Source organism: Leptidea sinapis, chromosome Z (assembly GCF_905404315.1).
Source record: "Leptidea sinapis chromosome Z, ilLepSina1.1, whole genome shotgun sequence".
In the NCBI taxonomy this organism is placed as follows: domain Eukaryota; kingdom Metazoa; phylum Arthropoda; class Insecta; order Lepidoptera; family Pieridae; genus Leptidea; species Leptidea sinapis.
Window position 1 is genome coordinate 35140567 of NC_066312.1, and position 14151 is coordinate 35154717.

Sequence of the window (14151 nt, forward strand, 5' to 3'; positions counted from 1 at the left end):
TCAGTTTAAAATGTCATTACACTTGACGGTAAAGTATTATCATCAGCTGTTGCCATTTGCCTGTAGTAAACGTCAATGTCAAATAAATGCCTACCATGTTTTGGATCTTCAAAGTTCATTGTTTACAAAATGAAAATACAAAAATCGTACCTACCTATTATTTTAGATACGATGTTACTAAGCCGCTGTAATTTAAACTAGTCTTTCATTAAATTTGTAATCGTTCTTTACAATTCTATTTAAAAGTAATATGTTCATCGGGTTTATTGTAAGACGATCGTAGATTCATTTGAAGCACAAGTTTTGATGATTTGCCCTGAATTAAATTTATCAATAAGAATATTTGACGTTCCCTTGACCTTGGTTTTATCATTATCATAATATCGTCACAGTATTAAGAACTCAATTCTCAACAAGGAGTCGTTGATAGTGTGTATGTTCCGTTTATTAAAATCATTGTGAATTCGATATAATGGCAGTGAGTGCTTTGAGAAAATCGTCTACCGGTAATTATACCAAATTTTGTATAACTACTTTATGATACTACGATATTTAAGTTATAATGGAGAGGGCTATGCTTGGAGTTTCCCTGCAAGATGGAATCAGAAATGAGGAGAACCAAAGTAACCAACATAGCCCAGGTGCATGCCAAACTGAAGAGGCAGTGGGCAGGGCACATAGCTCGATGGACAGATGAGCAGTAGGGCAGTCAAAGTCCTTGAATCGCGACCACGTACAGGAAGTAGCAGTTTTCGTATGCCCCCACAAGATGGACCCACCAAATTGGGCCAGTAAATCTGTGGAAGTACCATCACCACTAAATGCCATCAAGTTCCATCTTGGGATGACAAACATGACCTTGCATTATTAATTGAGACACATATATGCTCAAACACAATGGAAGGCATACAACAAAGCTAAATGTCTAAGCAGTTCCAAGTGATCAAGCTATTATTATTATGTAACTGTGCTCCTATGAGGGCTTAGAATTTTGACGTTTTGAACACATGTTTTTTTTTATTTGTTTAAAAACACAAAATTCACTATATTAGTTCTAATATCCTTAAATGCACTTTTAGAATATCTACAAAAATGCTCAAAATATCTATTTGCGGCAAGTAGATCCTTCAACAGTCACCTCAACAATGAGCAGCAGGAGATCAGGGAATCAGTCAGACTCTTTGTTGATGAGCATCTTAAGCCCAATGCCTCCAAATTGGACTTGCAAGGCAGATTCCCCTTTGATCAGGTAATAAAAGACTATTAATTTTGTGTTTAATTAAACAGCTACAACATGTTTATTTTTGTTTGTTTGTGTGTGTGTTTTTTTTTACTTAATAATCAAAATTGATAATAACTTAGATCATGTATTGTTCTCATGTTAATTTCCTAAATTCCCACAGTGTCATAAATTTTGGTTACATATTTAATGCCAACAAGTGATATCACTTTTAATAATTAATTTGTATATGAAAATTGCGAAATAAATGTTTTTTTTTGAAATAACAAATTGTTTTTTGGGTAGTGTTTCTCACAGATATGCCTTTTTGTAAAAACATTTTGCTGATGCATAAAACAAGTTATAAGTAATGAGAGATATAGTGATATCTCTCATTACTTATAACTTGTTTTTGTGGAAACTGGTTACAAGAGGTCTGTTAAGTAAGTCAAGGCTTAAGGAATGCACAAGGAAAATCGCATATTGGCAGCTAAGTGGCTTCATTGTTGCACTATCACCATTAATTTAATACTGTTGTGTACTTTTAACCGACTTCAAAAAAGGAGGAGGTTCTCAATTCATCGGTGTTTTTTTATGTTTGTTACCTCAGAACATTTGACTGGTTGAATTGATTTTGATAATTCTTTTTTTATTTGAAAGCTGGTGCTTCCCGGGTAGTCCATCAGAAAACCATAAAAGTCGTAAACTTGCTCTAAGTATGTGCGAAACTCACAACTAATATATAAAAAAAATAGAATTAGTTTAATTAATTAGATTGTATAAAAATACGAAATTATTTTTATACTTTTTAGTGCATATTATATCTTTATTTGGAATAGTGTTTTTGAAGTCGCTTCTTTTTCGCTAACATTTTTTAAATCCTTCACAAGGATAGTAGAGCTATAGTCACGTCGACGCCTGTCATTCCACAACTGCCTGTTTTACAACCGTATGGTTCTTACTTCGCACAGCCACTTTATGGAATCAATTACGAGCTGCTGTTTCTCGAACCGATACGAATAAGAGGCCAAAGAAAAGAGCATACTCCCACCTTAAAGGCCGGCAACGCATCTCTTGACCCCTATTGTTGCGGATATCCATGGGCGGTTGCCTCACCACTCCCCACCACGTGAGCCTCTTGTCCGTTTGCCCCTCTTATAAAAAAAGACATTCGGAAATGCTTGCAAGAAATTGGTTAAAGAAAAGGTTAAAAGAACGACCACTCCCGTGTTATTTCAGCATGGAGATTTACTATCAGATGACCTGTAGGCTCGTTTGACCTCCTTTACCATAATATAGGCGCTAGCGATTCGCTTTGGAAAAAAATTATATTATTATTACAGAGTCAAATATGAAACACAAAGTAAAAATAAATTTATCAAACAACACCCTGGAGATGGCTTGTAAAGTTGCGCATTGAACCGGTTCCATTGATTGCTCGGCGGGTTAGTGTGTTCGTTTGTGAACAAGAATTGAAACCAATTTAATAATACGTCTTGGTTGGTGATTTTTCTCTGTTGCTTATATTTTCTTATTTAGTATGTTTTGCTTATTATTATTAAACCCAAAAGGTTTATGGGTGCTATTGTATTGTATTCTCTATTATGTTCGTTATAATAAATAAATTTTAAAAAATTATATCGTACATTTCCAGTATTCTCTTCTCACAATACAAACACACTTATCTCTCAACTAGTATAGGGCTCTTTGTATTATACTGACTCCCTTGACTGCTTCTACTGGCATAAACTCATTCACTCAAGTTCTCCTAATGCCCCTTTTGAGTACATTCCCGATGATATAGTGGAATTTACGCCGAGGTCGACCTTTTAAATCACTCTTTATTCGCCCTATATTTGTGGAGTAAAAGCTAGCCTTCTCTATTATGAAAAGATTCTCCCATCCATCAGTTCTGCATGACCAAACCGTCTCAAATTACCCCTGCCAATATTATCCTCTTCATCCTCTTTGACTATACGCTAAAATCTTGCTCTCAATCTCCACACATATTTTATGTCTCTAAATTCTACTTATCAAAAAACCTTACTACGCAAATGAAAAATAATACTACAGATTTTGCAACTCATTCTTCTGCCACTCTTTGCATTCACCTACATGAAATTATTAGATTCATCACGAAATGCACTTTTTCTTATTTTCTGTACGAAATATATTATATAATACCTCTCACAACAGTATGATAAATAATTTACAAGTACATATATAGATAATGTCCTAAAACTTTTGCACAATATCAATGACAATGTGTTATGTGTTATCAGTCAACTTATCGTTTTACGATATTGTTTAAATGTGGATAGAGTGTCGGTTCTGCAGTAAAAAGTTGTTATATAATATATATATATATATATATATATATATATATATATATATATATAGATTTGTGTAGTAGTAGACTGTAGATCACTTTCGTAGAATTCAAGTAGACCTAGTTAAAACTGTTCGCTTCAACTCATTCAATATGTACGGCGTCAATACGACAACGAATAGGATTTTTAACTCACTTATTGAACGTCAAAACCAACAACCTATCCGAAGAGATATGCCACGGATCTGCGAATGAAATAAGGGGCGCAAGTAACTCAGCGGCCCTCCTTTGTTTAAAAAAAACTGAACAACAAATTATTTCATTGTTAAATAGCCTGGGTGTATTCGCTCCATTTCCACGTGGAATTCCTTAGAAAGCTATTTATCCTATGGTACCTACACCGTTGGCCAATAAAAGCTGTATATTTTTGGCATCCTGTTATGAAAGCGTACACTTCGCTCAAAAAGTCTTATGACATGGTGACAAGTATATACCACTATATCTTACCCTTGCTAAATCCAGGCCATATATTATTCACTCTTACTTCCAGTGTCCACCACCACCATCAGACGTAAGATCGACTCTAATAATGCCAATACCTCGCGGTTTATAATCTTACCATGACTTTCAAAAGCAGGTCACAACAACAGGTCTGGAGTTAGCCTGATTCAAATTTTTACTTTAGTATAGATCGGAAGGACTGGCCAAAGTCTGGTCTAAGACTTATAGACGCAATTGTCGTTTTAGAGGCGTGGAAGAAATATTTTGTTAAAAACAATTTCCTTTCTGAAATGCCGATTGGCGATATATTTGGATCAGCAGAGTCGAAATACCCCTTTATTCATAATGGTCCGCTAACTTTAAACAGCCGTTAAGGAGTGTTTTCTCATTCTGACTTAGGTCAATAGAAGAAGACAGTGCGAATTAGCAATGCTTTAAGTTAGCAGACTATTCTGAACAAGGGGTTTAGTTATATGATGTAAGTACCTATACACATACGTGCAAATAAACAATCAAGAGTTGTGGCAACAATTACTCTTTTGTGTGGTAAATTGCTCAGTGGTTATGTAAATGGTTAGGTACCTACTTTATGTATTATTGTTACGCACGAACATTATTCTCTTATGAGTATCTGTTAAAGTAAAAATAAAATAATGTACTTTCTCTAAATATTTTTTTATGACAATAAGGGACGAAAAGAGTAGGATGTTGAGCTGATGGCCGATACGCATACCAATAATTATAATGCAGTGCCCGTGAGGATTCTTGAAAAACCCAAAAATTCTGAGCGGCACTACAATTGCGCTCGTCACCTTGAGACATAAAATGCTAAGTCTCATTTGCCCAGTAATTTCACGGCGCCCTTCAGACCGAAACACAACAATGCTTAAACATTACTGCTTCATGGCAGAAAAGGCGCCGTTGTGGTAGCCATAATCTAGCCGGCATACTTTGCAAAGAAGCCTCCCACTTATTCGCCTCACACGACCTCCTTGGGCCTGGGACTAGCCTCGGGGAAGCACAGGGCAATAATACTCCGTCAAAAGTCTCAATAGTATTTATGGTAATTGTAAATCAGATATTTTTATACGAATAGTCGGTTATTCAACAAAGGAAGTAATATAACATAATATGTTTTTTATAACTTTAGATAAAGAAGCTCACAGACCTTGGATATATGGGTGCCTGTGTGGATCCAGAATACGGCGGCCTGGATTTGGACTATCTATCACTAGCAGTGGCCGTAGAGGAGCTGTCTCGAGGGTGCGCCAGTACGGGCATGGTGCTGTCCATTCATAACTTCCTGTACGCGAATCTGGTCAACGAGAGGGGCACCCCAGAACAGAAGGAGTTGTTCCTGAGGGATTTCACGAAGGGTCACGTAGGCTGCTTTGCTTTGAGTGAACCAGGTTTGATTAAATACAATTTCTTACATCTCATGCTCTTAGATTTTTTTAGATCCCTTAAGTTTCTTCAGATTGAAAAACAGCCAAAAAAGTAGTATATTTAGCACCTGTAAATCTAATTTATTTTGTGGTAATCTTAGTTTATTTAATAAAGGATTTTCATGCTATATTGTTTTAATTTAATTTAATTTTTATATATAATATATATAAAATATGATATAAATATGCTGATATCGTAACAGTCATTGGATTACTATTTTGTCAAGATACGCTGTATTATTGTCAAATCACACCGTCTTTTCTTTGAAGTGACATGACACAGCGATATCGCATTGAGAGTGCTTAAAACTAATAAAATGAAACAACGTATTAATACATTATTTAAAAAAAAAAATTACTATCTGCTCACCGAGGCCAGCGTTTCTGCAGAAACACTAACCCCTGCTTAAAATAATAATTTAACCTTGGTGCTACGAACCAACTTTGTAGTGAATACGACACCCTCACACATATTGGTTTGGTACATATTTATTTCTTATATTGTATTAACAGAGGCTGGTAGTGACGTAGCCAATATCAAAACAACAGCAACACGTGACGGCGATTACTGGATATTGAATGGCAAGAAGAGTTGGGTGACGTCAGCGGTGGAAGGCTCGGCAAGTGTGGTATTTGCTACTTTCGATCCGCAGCTCAAGCATAAAGGACTCGTATGTAAGTTGATTACTCTTCATCTCCTCTACGATTGCGGCCCGCTAATACATAAGCGTAACGCCATCCTTGGCGACTACACCCTGCTCCCAGGTGTTGTTTGTAATACTCGCGTTAAGAAGATACTGCGGTTCGAAAATACGTCAGTCACTTGACGACGAGATATAAGTATGAGTGGCGAACACACTAGTTCAACTGTGGACGTGGTGTTACTAGGACTCATTAGGACCAGATAAATAGCCACCCTCTCCAAATCCTATTATCCTATTAATAATATTATAAATGTGTAAGTTTGTATGTCTGGATGTATGTTTGAACTTCTTTAACGCAAAAACTACTGAATGGATTTTGATGAAACTTTGAAATAATATAGCTTACACACCAAAATAACATATAGGCTATAATTTATAAAAATATTGTGTGAATTATCTATACATTTAAATAAAATTGGAGTGTCTGTTTGTAATATTGAAATAACCGTTTTTTACTAAATGTATATTATGAATATATATACGGTACATGCACCAAAATAACATTTTTTACAATTTTTGTCTGTATGTCTGTCTGTCTGTCTGTCTGTTTGTTCTGGCTAATCCGGCGACTTTTATTGGCAGGTAGCTGATGTTATTACATCAGCTACCGGAGTAAGGAGTAACTTAGACTACGTTTATTTTAAAAATAAAGCAATGTCCAAGAAACGGTCCAACTCTAAAAATAATTTACATGGCAAAACAACGTTTGCCGGGTCAGCTAGTAAATAAATAATATAAGTTGATTGGTTCTTGAGTGGATGTCTAACGTATTATTTGAACATTGAAGTTTCTATGCATGTGCAGTTCTGGGCAGCAGTCTGCTCGCAGTTGGATTTTCTGGCCCCTAATTTCTGTAGGAATAATTTTTAATAATCTCAACCCTAAATTTAGATTGTTCATTATTTTTCCAAATGTTATGCAATGTGTAGATGATAGATATTATGATTTGAGTGATTTTGTGATCGCAGGTTTCCTGGTACCATTCGATTTGGACGGAGTGTTCCGAGGGAAGAAGGAGCCCATTATGGGAGTGAGGTAAGTTTTGAAATACTACTACATCCTAATTCACTCCTTTTGATTTTTTGAAGTGAAAACTTCTTTAGCCGCACTTTTTTGTAGGGGGAAAACTTATGGGTTTGCGTATATAATTTGAAAAAAAAAAACATGTGACTAATTCAAAAGTGGTCGGAATTTATCGGAAGCCTTCTCAGTGAATCCACAGTCATAAAATTTCATCTTAACATGTTTCTGCATTCTTGCAATTCAAAGTGGAATATAAACAAGAATTGAACCGCTTGGCACAGGGCGGCGACAGCGTGCGACCTGACGCTGCAGGAGGTGCGAGTGCCGCACGGATACCTGGTGGGAGATGTTGGGGAAGGCTTCAAGATCGCCATGCACCAGCTAGACCAGGCGAGAATCGGAATAGCGGCGCACGCTGTAGGTGAGTCGCTTCTAACGGGCACGAGTTAGTTAAATATAACTAAAAGAAACTATATTCAGTACGGTACCATAGCTAATATACACTCCTACGGAATACATTCTAAAATGTGAAAACAACCTGTCATGGTCCTTCGAGCCGCAATATTAAAATAATTGACTTGCGACTTGTTTTGATGACTTGACGTTTTTAAGTAATAAAAATTATGATAACTTTCATCATCATCATAATCAGCCAGAAGACGTCCACTGCTGGACAAAGGCCTCCCCCAAAGATTTCCACGACTATCGGTCCTGCCGCCTGCGCTGCCCTCATCCAACGTATTCCGCCCATCTTGACCAGTTCGTCGGTCCATCTTGTGAGTGGTCTACCAACACTGCGTCTATCGATACGTGGTCGCCATTCGAGGATTATACTGCCCCAACGGCCATCTGTCCGTCGAACTATGTGCCCTGCCCACTGCCACTTCAGTTTCGCAATCATTTGGGCTATGTCGGTAACTTTGGTTCTCCTACGGATCTCCTCCTCTTCATAGCCCTAATAACTAAATTCGTGATAATTCCAGGTATAGCCCAGAGCGCTTTAGACACAGCTATCAATTACGCCAAGGAACGAGTGGCGTTCGGCAAGAGTCTCACACGACTTCCCTCCGTTACTGTGAGTGTATTTTTATATTTTCAATAGCTTTTTAAGTTATTTTTTATGTTCCATTATGAATAGACGTGCAGAAAAAGTTTATGCAAACTATTCCAGAAACGCATTAAGTAACTGAAAAATGAACTTCAATATATAATTCGACGAAACAAAATGCAATGAGATTTTGATTTAAATGGTCGAATTATGATCTCTGACTAATTAATGATATTTTCGCTTATGGCGCGTTTACATAATTTCTATAAAACGTAAATAATTAATAATAATAATTATATTGTAATTTCTATCAAACAATTCAAATTAAAATATTTTTATTTAACATAGGATGTGACATAACTTATTGAAAGTCAAAACTACCACCCATTTCAAAAAGAATGCCTCAGACCTGAGAAGAACGGGCGCAACGAACGCAGCGGTCTTCTCTTTTTTCATAAAAAATATGCTTACAAATTAAACTTATTCTTTAATATCCAGAGGGCGGTCGCACCATTCCCAAACTGTGGTATCATTTAGAAAGTCATTTATGTTACAGTAATCTTTACCACTCAAATGTTTTTTAACAATTCTTTTGAATTTTGTTTTGAACATTTTCTTGGACTTACTAACTCGACTAAGCCGAGTAGACATTATAAGTTTATGTCTATTAATCAGTTTACAATTTATTTTTCGTGCGATTTAACCTCAAACAGGTCAGACCGAGAGGGGTTGAAACGAAAAAAAAAAAAACAAAAACAAACGAAGCTAACTTTGTTCAGGTTGTAACTCAAAGTTGCGTCTCGTAAAAATTCTGTCGCACAGTTACTTCTTCTGCTGCGAGATCATATATTTCGCGACTCGCCATATTTTTGACATTCTTTCTTGAAACAAAACAAAATAAACAAGTTAAATCAAGAAAAAAAATATTTTTAGTGCCAGTTATTTTTTGAAAGTTGTCTGACATAAAATTGAAAACGAGGAGAGTTGAAACAGCTGTTTCAAATCCTCTCTGTAAGAAAAAACCTCTCAATTTTTATTTAATCCACAATCAAGAAGCAAATCGGAAATCAATTGTAAGAATCTTAAATAATAAATCTTTAGTTAATGAGCTTTCAAAACATATGTAGTTTAAACCAAATACGCAACTCTTATCAAATAATAGGCATCGTAAAAAAATCTTAAAAACTAACTACTCACGATCTTTGTCGCATGCTACGCAGAAGTTCACAACCGCGAGATTTATGCCACTGCCACCGACACGAATTGACACATCAGCCTGCGGAGGCAAATGATTGAAAAACGACGTTGCCAACTTGATAACGGTTTTAATTGCGGCGGTGACATGGGACGGGTCGTCCCTTTCCCTAAAATGTGGTTGAGGGAGGCGATGGCTGGCTCATGCGTCATGCTCGTGAACGGGTTGATCAGGATGATCCTGTTGCCGGAGGCTCGGCTTCAGATTCTTAAAAGTTATTATATATATTTTTTTATATATAATCCCTTATAAAATGCTCCCAAAATACCTTCATTTGTTTACGGTGTCTGTGGACGATGCAGCTACTATACTCAATAACTTTTGTTTTGTATTAATTTACATTTACTTTTTTGGCTTACTCGTGTAAAGCATTGACTATTTGACGTTTGAGTATGTTAGCTGTATCACTTTACATATTATATTGTAATTGAAATGATTTGTAAAACGATGAAAATGTAAATCTTGATTTAAAAGAGTGGCAATGAGTTTCTTGCTACTTCTTCTCATTAGCTCAACCCTTTACGCAGTGGCGGTAGATTCAATTAGAAAAAATATTTTTTTTGACATTTATAAGTGTCATTTACATGTGACCTTCATGAATAAAGTAATTTTGATTTCGATTTTTTTGAAGTCGATTAGATTTTATATCCCAGTTTAATTAACAAAAAATCATGTTAAAAGATTCCGTTACATACTAACATACGTATGAAGCTAATAAAAGCGCATTAAAAATGCTAATGGTGATTATTTTTTTTATTTTTAATGTTGTATTTTTACCGTATTTTGTTTTATAACTAGTATTTGATGATGTGTTGTTTTATGACTCTAGATTAAGTTCTAAGTGACTGAATTATTAGAGATAAGTAGTATGAAAGTTTTGAAAGTGAACCGTTGTGTTTGTGAACAGGACCGTCTCTCAGACATGTGCATTATGATCGAGTCGGCACGCCTGCTGACGTACCGCGCCGCCACACACGTGTGCACCAAGAACAGTGCCATGGCCAAGTACGTGGCAGGACGGAACGCGACCGCGGTGGCCGACCACTGCGTGCAGATCCTGGGCGGCCGCGGACTGTCCACCGACTACGACGCCGAGAGACACTTCAGGTATCGGCACCAGTGGGAGACTCCTTTGCACAGGATGCCAGCTAGATTACGGGTACCATAACGGTGCCTTCTTCTACCGTGAAGTAGTAATGTGTAAGCATTATTGTGTTTCGGTCTGAAGGGCGCCGTAGCTAGTGAAATTACTGTGGAAATGAGACTTATCATCTTATGTCTCAAGGTGACGCAGCGCAGTTGTAGTGCCGCTTAGAATTTTTGGGTTTTTCAAGAATCCTGAGCGGCACTGCACTGTAATGGGCAGGGCGTATCAATTACCATCAGCTGAACGCCCTGCTCTTCCTGTCCCTTATTTTCACTAACCCCTTTTTAAAAGAAATGTATTACGAAATTCAAAAGTATTGTCAAAAAATAACATAAATTACTATCTTAATGATACAGATTGGGAATGGAGCGATCGCCCTCAGGCTATAACATAATAAATTTTACCGTACAATATTACATTATAACTATATTTATATGAAGTAAAAGAAGCCTGCTGATTTTTTTGCCCCGTTCTTCTCAAGTCTGAGCCATAATTTTTAAGACTTCCAATAAGTACCTAATAATATATCCGATTTTGAATAACAAAACAAAAAAAAATCTTTTATCCTTGTCTTCTATAATCAAAATTATATGTTTGAATGTTCACCGCAGGGACGCGCGAGGAACACAGATTTACGGCGGAGTGACCGACGTACAGAAGCGTTTAGTTGGACACTTTTTGTTGAAGGAGCACGACGCGTTATAAGAGCATCGCAGACAACACTTACCGACCCTATTCCCAGACAACAAGGAAATACAGAGAATTTAATTCTAGATTAAACATTAAGGCTGGATTGAATCAACTAACTTTAGCAATAACAAACATGTTAAAGTACCGGCTAAGCATAAAATGCGCCATTCGACAATTTTTAGATGACGCCATAACTTTAACTGTTAACGGAAACCATCCAATCATCGCTGGTTAAAGCTATTGTTAGTGTTAAATTGCTTAATAATTTTTCAAGTTTCCAATAAATATCGACTTGATAGGTCACTCTTTAACTTTAACTATGCGAAGGAATACGATGGTGCAACACATTCCGCGGACTATGTTAAAGTCAGCGTTACTGTTAACGTTAAATTTGACTTAAACCTTAACTATAACAGCTAATATGATACAACCCAGCCTAAGTTTGAAATCACTTCAGAAAGCTTTCGCTCTACGTCCGATTCGAACCCGAGAAAATACGGTCCGGTGTAGTCGTATATAACGGTTGACAGAAAGAAATCGGATGACGAAAGCCGTATCTAGTTCGTGAACTACCATAGAAAAAGTTCTATGATTTGACGGATGCGGATCGGATTCGGATCGGACGTAGTACGAAACCGCTCTGACTAAAATATGGGACCTTCGAAACCACCAACAGGGGATTACTCTTAGCATATTCTCTATAATGCTTATTGTTTTACGTTGACAAGTACTTTTTACGAATATCGCCGAATTTTCACATGCTTTCTTCATAATGAAACTTAAGAATACCATCCGAGGGGATATTGATCCTATCCTATCGGAGGGGTTTGTTTTACATTTTTTCCATAAAATATTCTAATTGCTACTTTCACAGGAATTTGTTGCTACACGTAATTTTACTGTAAATTTGAAACTTTTAGTCTCTATAGTATTTATTCCACCATTATATTATATATTTCACCTTTAGATCTGACGGTGACGGACGCATTATGACTGGATCAGGGCCGTAGCGCACCACGCTTTGCTTTAAATTTGAATTTTAAATGAGTTGCGACTGTCACTTGTCAAATATAGTGTCAAAGTAACCTGTATCTACTTATGTACAGATCAAAAATCTTTTAATCGTTGCATTGACGTACAATAAACAGCCGGACTCACAATCATGGAATGTTGTATTTCAGTAATTAACTTGACGCTTTTAATGATTTTGCAAAATAATAACATTTCGGTTTCTATAACAAAATGTTGTTGCCTCGTGTCCGCGTCCGAGCTTCTAATGAGCGTATACAATAGAGTTTGAACGTTATTGCCACTATATATATGGTGTTAATTTGAATGAATGTTATCTGCCACCCTGACATTTTTTGACGACTTTTTAATAAGCGATTTGGAGTGTAGTTATTCATTGTACGTCAGTGGGTCGTTGGCTCTGTTCATTATTTTACAAAAACAGGGTATTTATAAAATATGCACGTTTGTTGATTGCTTATATTATATTGAGATAATATGCACAACGTACTAAGGAAGCTTTTCCAATAAATTTTAGAGCGCTTAATGATGTCATTTGGACATGATGTCGATGACATGTCTTCACCAGTTATGCGTGCTTTAAACATGTTGAATGTCACTCCTTGACTTTTACGTGTGTCTTGAGAGTTATTAAAACAATATCTCAATACACACGAATGTATATTTTACCAAAGCCAGCACTCAAATGCGTGTTATTGCTACAAACGTTCACCATAGACTAAGACTGAGATCTATAGATCGTACTTAGACTTTGCAGACTGTACTTAGGTACGTAAAACTTAGCTAAGTGTGATGAAACGTGAATTTGATTATTGCATTGGGCTGTCTTAGTTTAAGCTCAGTATAATTTGAATATCAAATAATTCGAAATCAAAGATTATCCTAAGCTTACACCCAGCTAAGTTTTACGTTAGTAAAGTCTGAGCAAAGTCTTAGTAGGCTCTATAGATCTCAACCAAAGTGAGTTGAGTACAGCTGGCTACAACTAATATTACAAACAATGAACGTGAGACGTATTCTTAGTACGTAGATAGTGCATATTAATACTTCTGTTACAATATTTATTATTTTTGTTTTTATATTCACAGGGTAATGTTTTATTAACCATACATTTATTGAATGTCTGTTATATTCTTACTTATGTTATGAAAAACACAAGTTCTTCCATAATATATTGTAAAAAAGTTTATTTTTATGAATATATTCTATTTTTGTAATGAAATAAATTAGCTATTAGGTATGTGAGTGAGTAATAAAGACGGTTTTGAAAACAGTTTCACTATTCGGCTGTATAACAGTCAAGTCTTGTTCGATTAAAAAAGAACTGTCACTCAAATATAACTTTTTAATCTGTATTGTTTTCTTATATCTAACAAAGATTGACAGCTATAACATATGCTGCTATCGTGTCGAAATCTATGCTTACTCTTTATTTTTGCTACTCAATAAAACAATCCAGTAGTGTATTTTTCAGAAATAACTACCTTATTGCGAAATTAACTACTATTTTCTAGATAAAACAAAAAAACACGTGTGTTTACTGTTAAATGAGGTTGCCAAAATGTTTGGCTTTTGTAGAATACTTTTTTTAGTAGACAGTTTTGTATACATCACAACTATCATAATCATTAAAATATTATTATATTATATCACTAAAATATTTTGCGTTTACTCTATTGTAAGTTCAATTGAGCTCTTACCATTCCATAATTTTGGTGCTCGTTATTAATAAACTAAGTTAAATAAATATTATTCAAACTA

General features: G+C 35.8%; 1 protein-coding gene across 1 annotated transcript; it reads left to right on the forward strand.

Moving 5' to 3' along the window:
* Positions 1-111: 111 nt before the first annotated feature.
* LOC126979154 (short-chain specific acyl-CoA dehydrogenase, mitochondrial-like) lies at positions 112-14151 on the forward strand. Its single transcript, XM_050828395.1, has 9 exons — positions 112-506; positions 1080-1249; positions 5200-5458; positions 6008-6169; positions 7167-7233; positions 7503-7642; positions 8205-8296; positions 10432-10631; positions 11283-14151. The coding sequence occupies exons 1-9, from the start codon at positions 473-475 to the stop codon at positions 11374-11376; spliced, it is 1218 nt and encodes a 405-aa protein (XP_050684352.1). The 5' UTR covers positions 112-472; the 3' UTR covers positions 11377-14151.

What these genes read in the sequence shown, in the direction of transcription:
- LOC126979154 (XM_050828395.1), top strand. Translation starts at nt 473, where the DNA reads ATGGCAGTGAGTGCTTTGAGAAAATCGTCTACCG. An exon ending in CAAGCATAAAGGACTCGTAT is followed by an intron (nt 6,170 to 7,166) that starts GTAAGTTGATTA and finishes TTGTGATCGCAG; the next exon opens with GTTTCCTGGTACCATTCGAT. An exon ending in CACGACTTCCCTCCGTTACT is followed by an intron (nt 8,297 to 10,431) that starts GTGAGTGTATTT and finishes GTTTGTGAACAG; the next exon opens with GACCGTCTCTCAGACATGTG.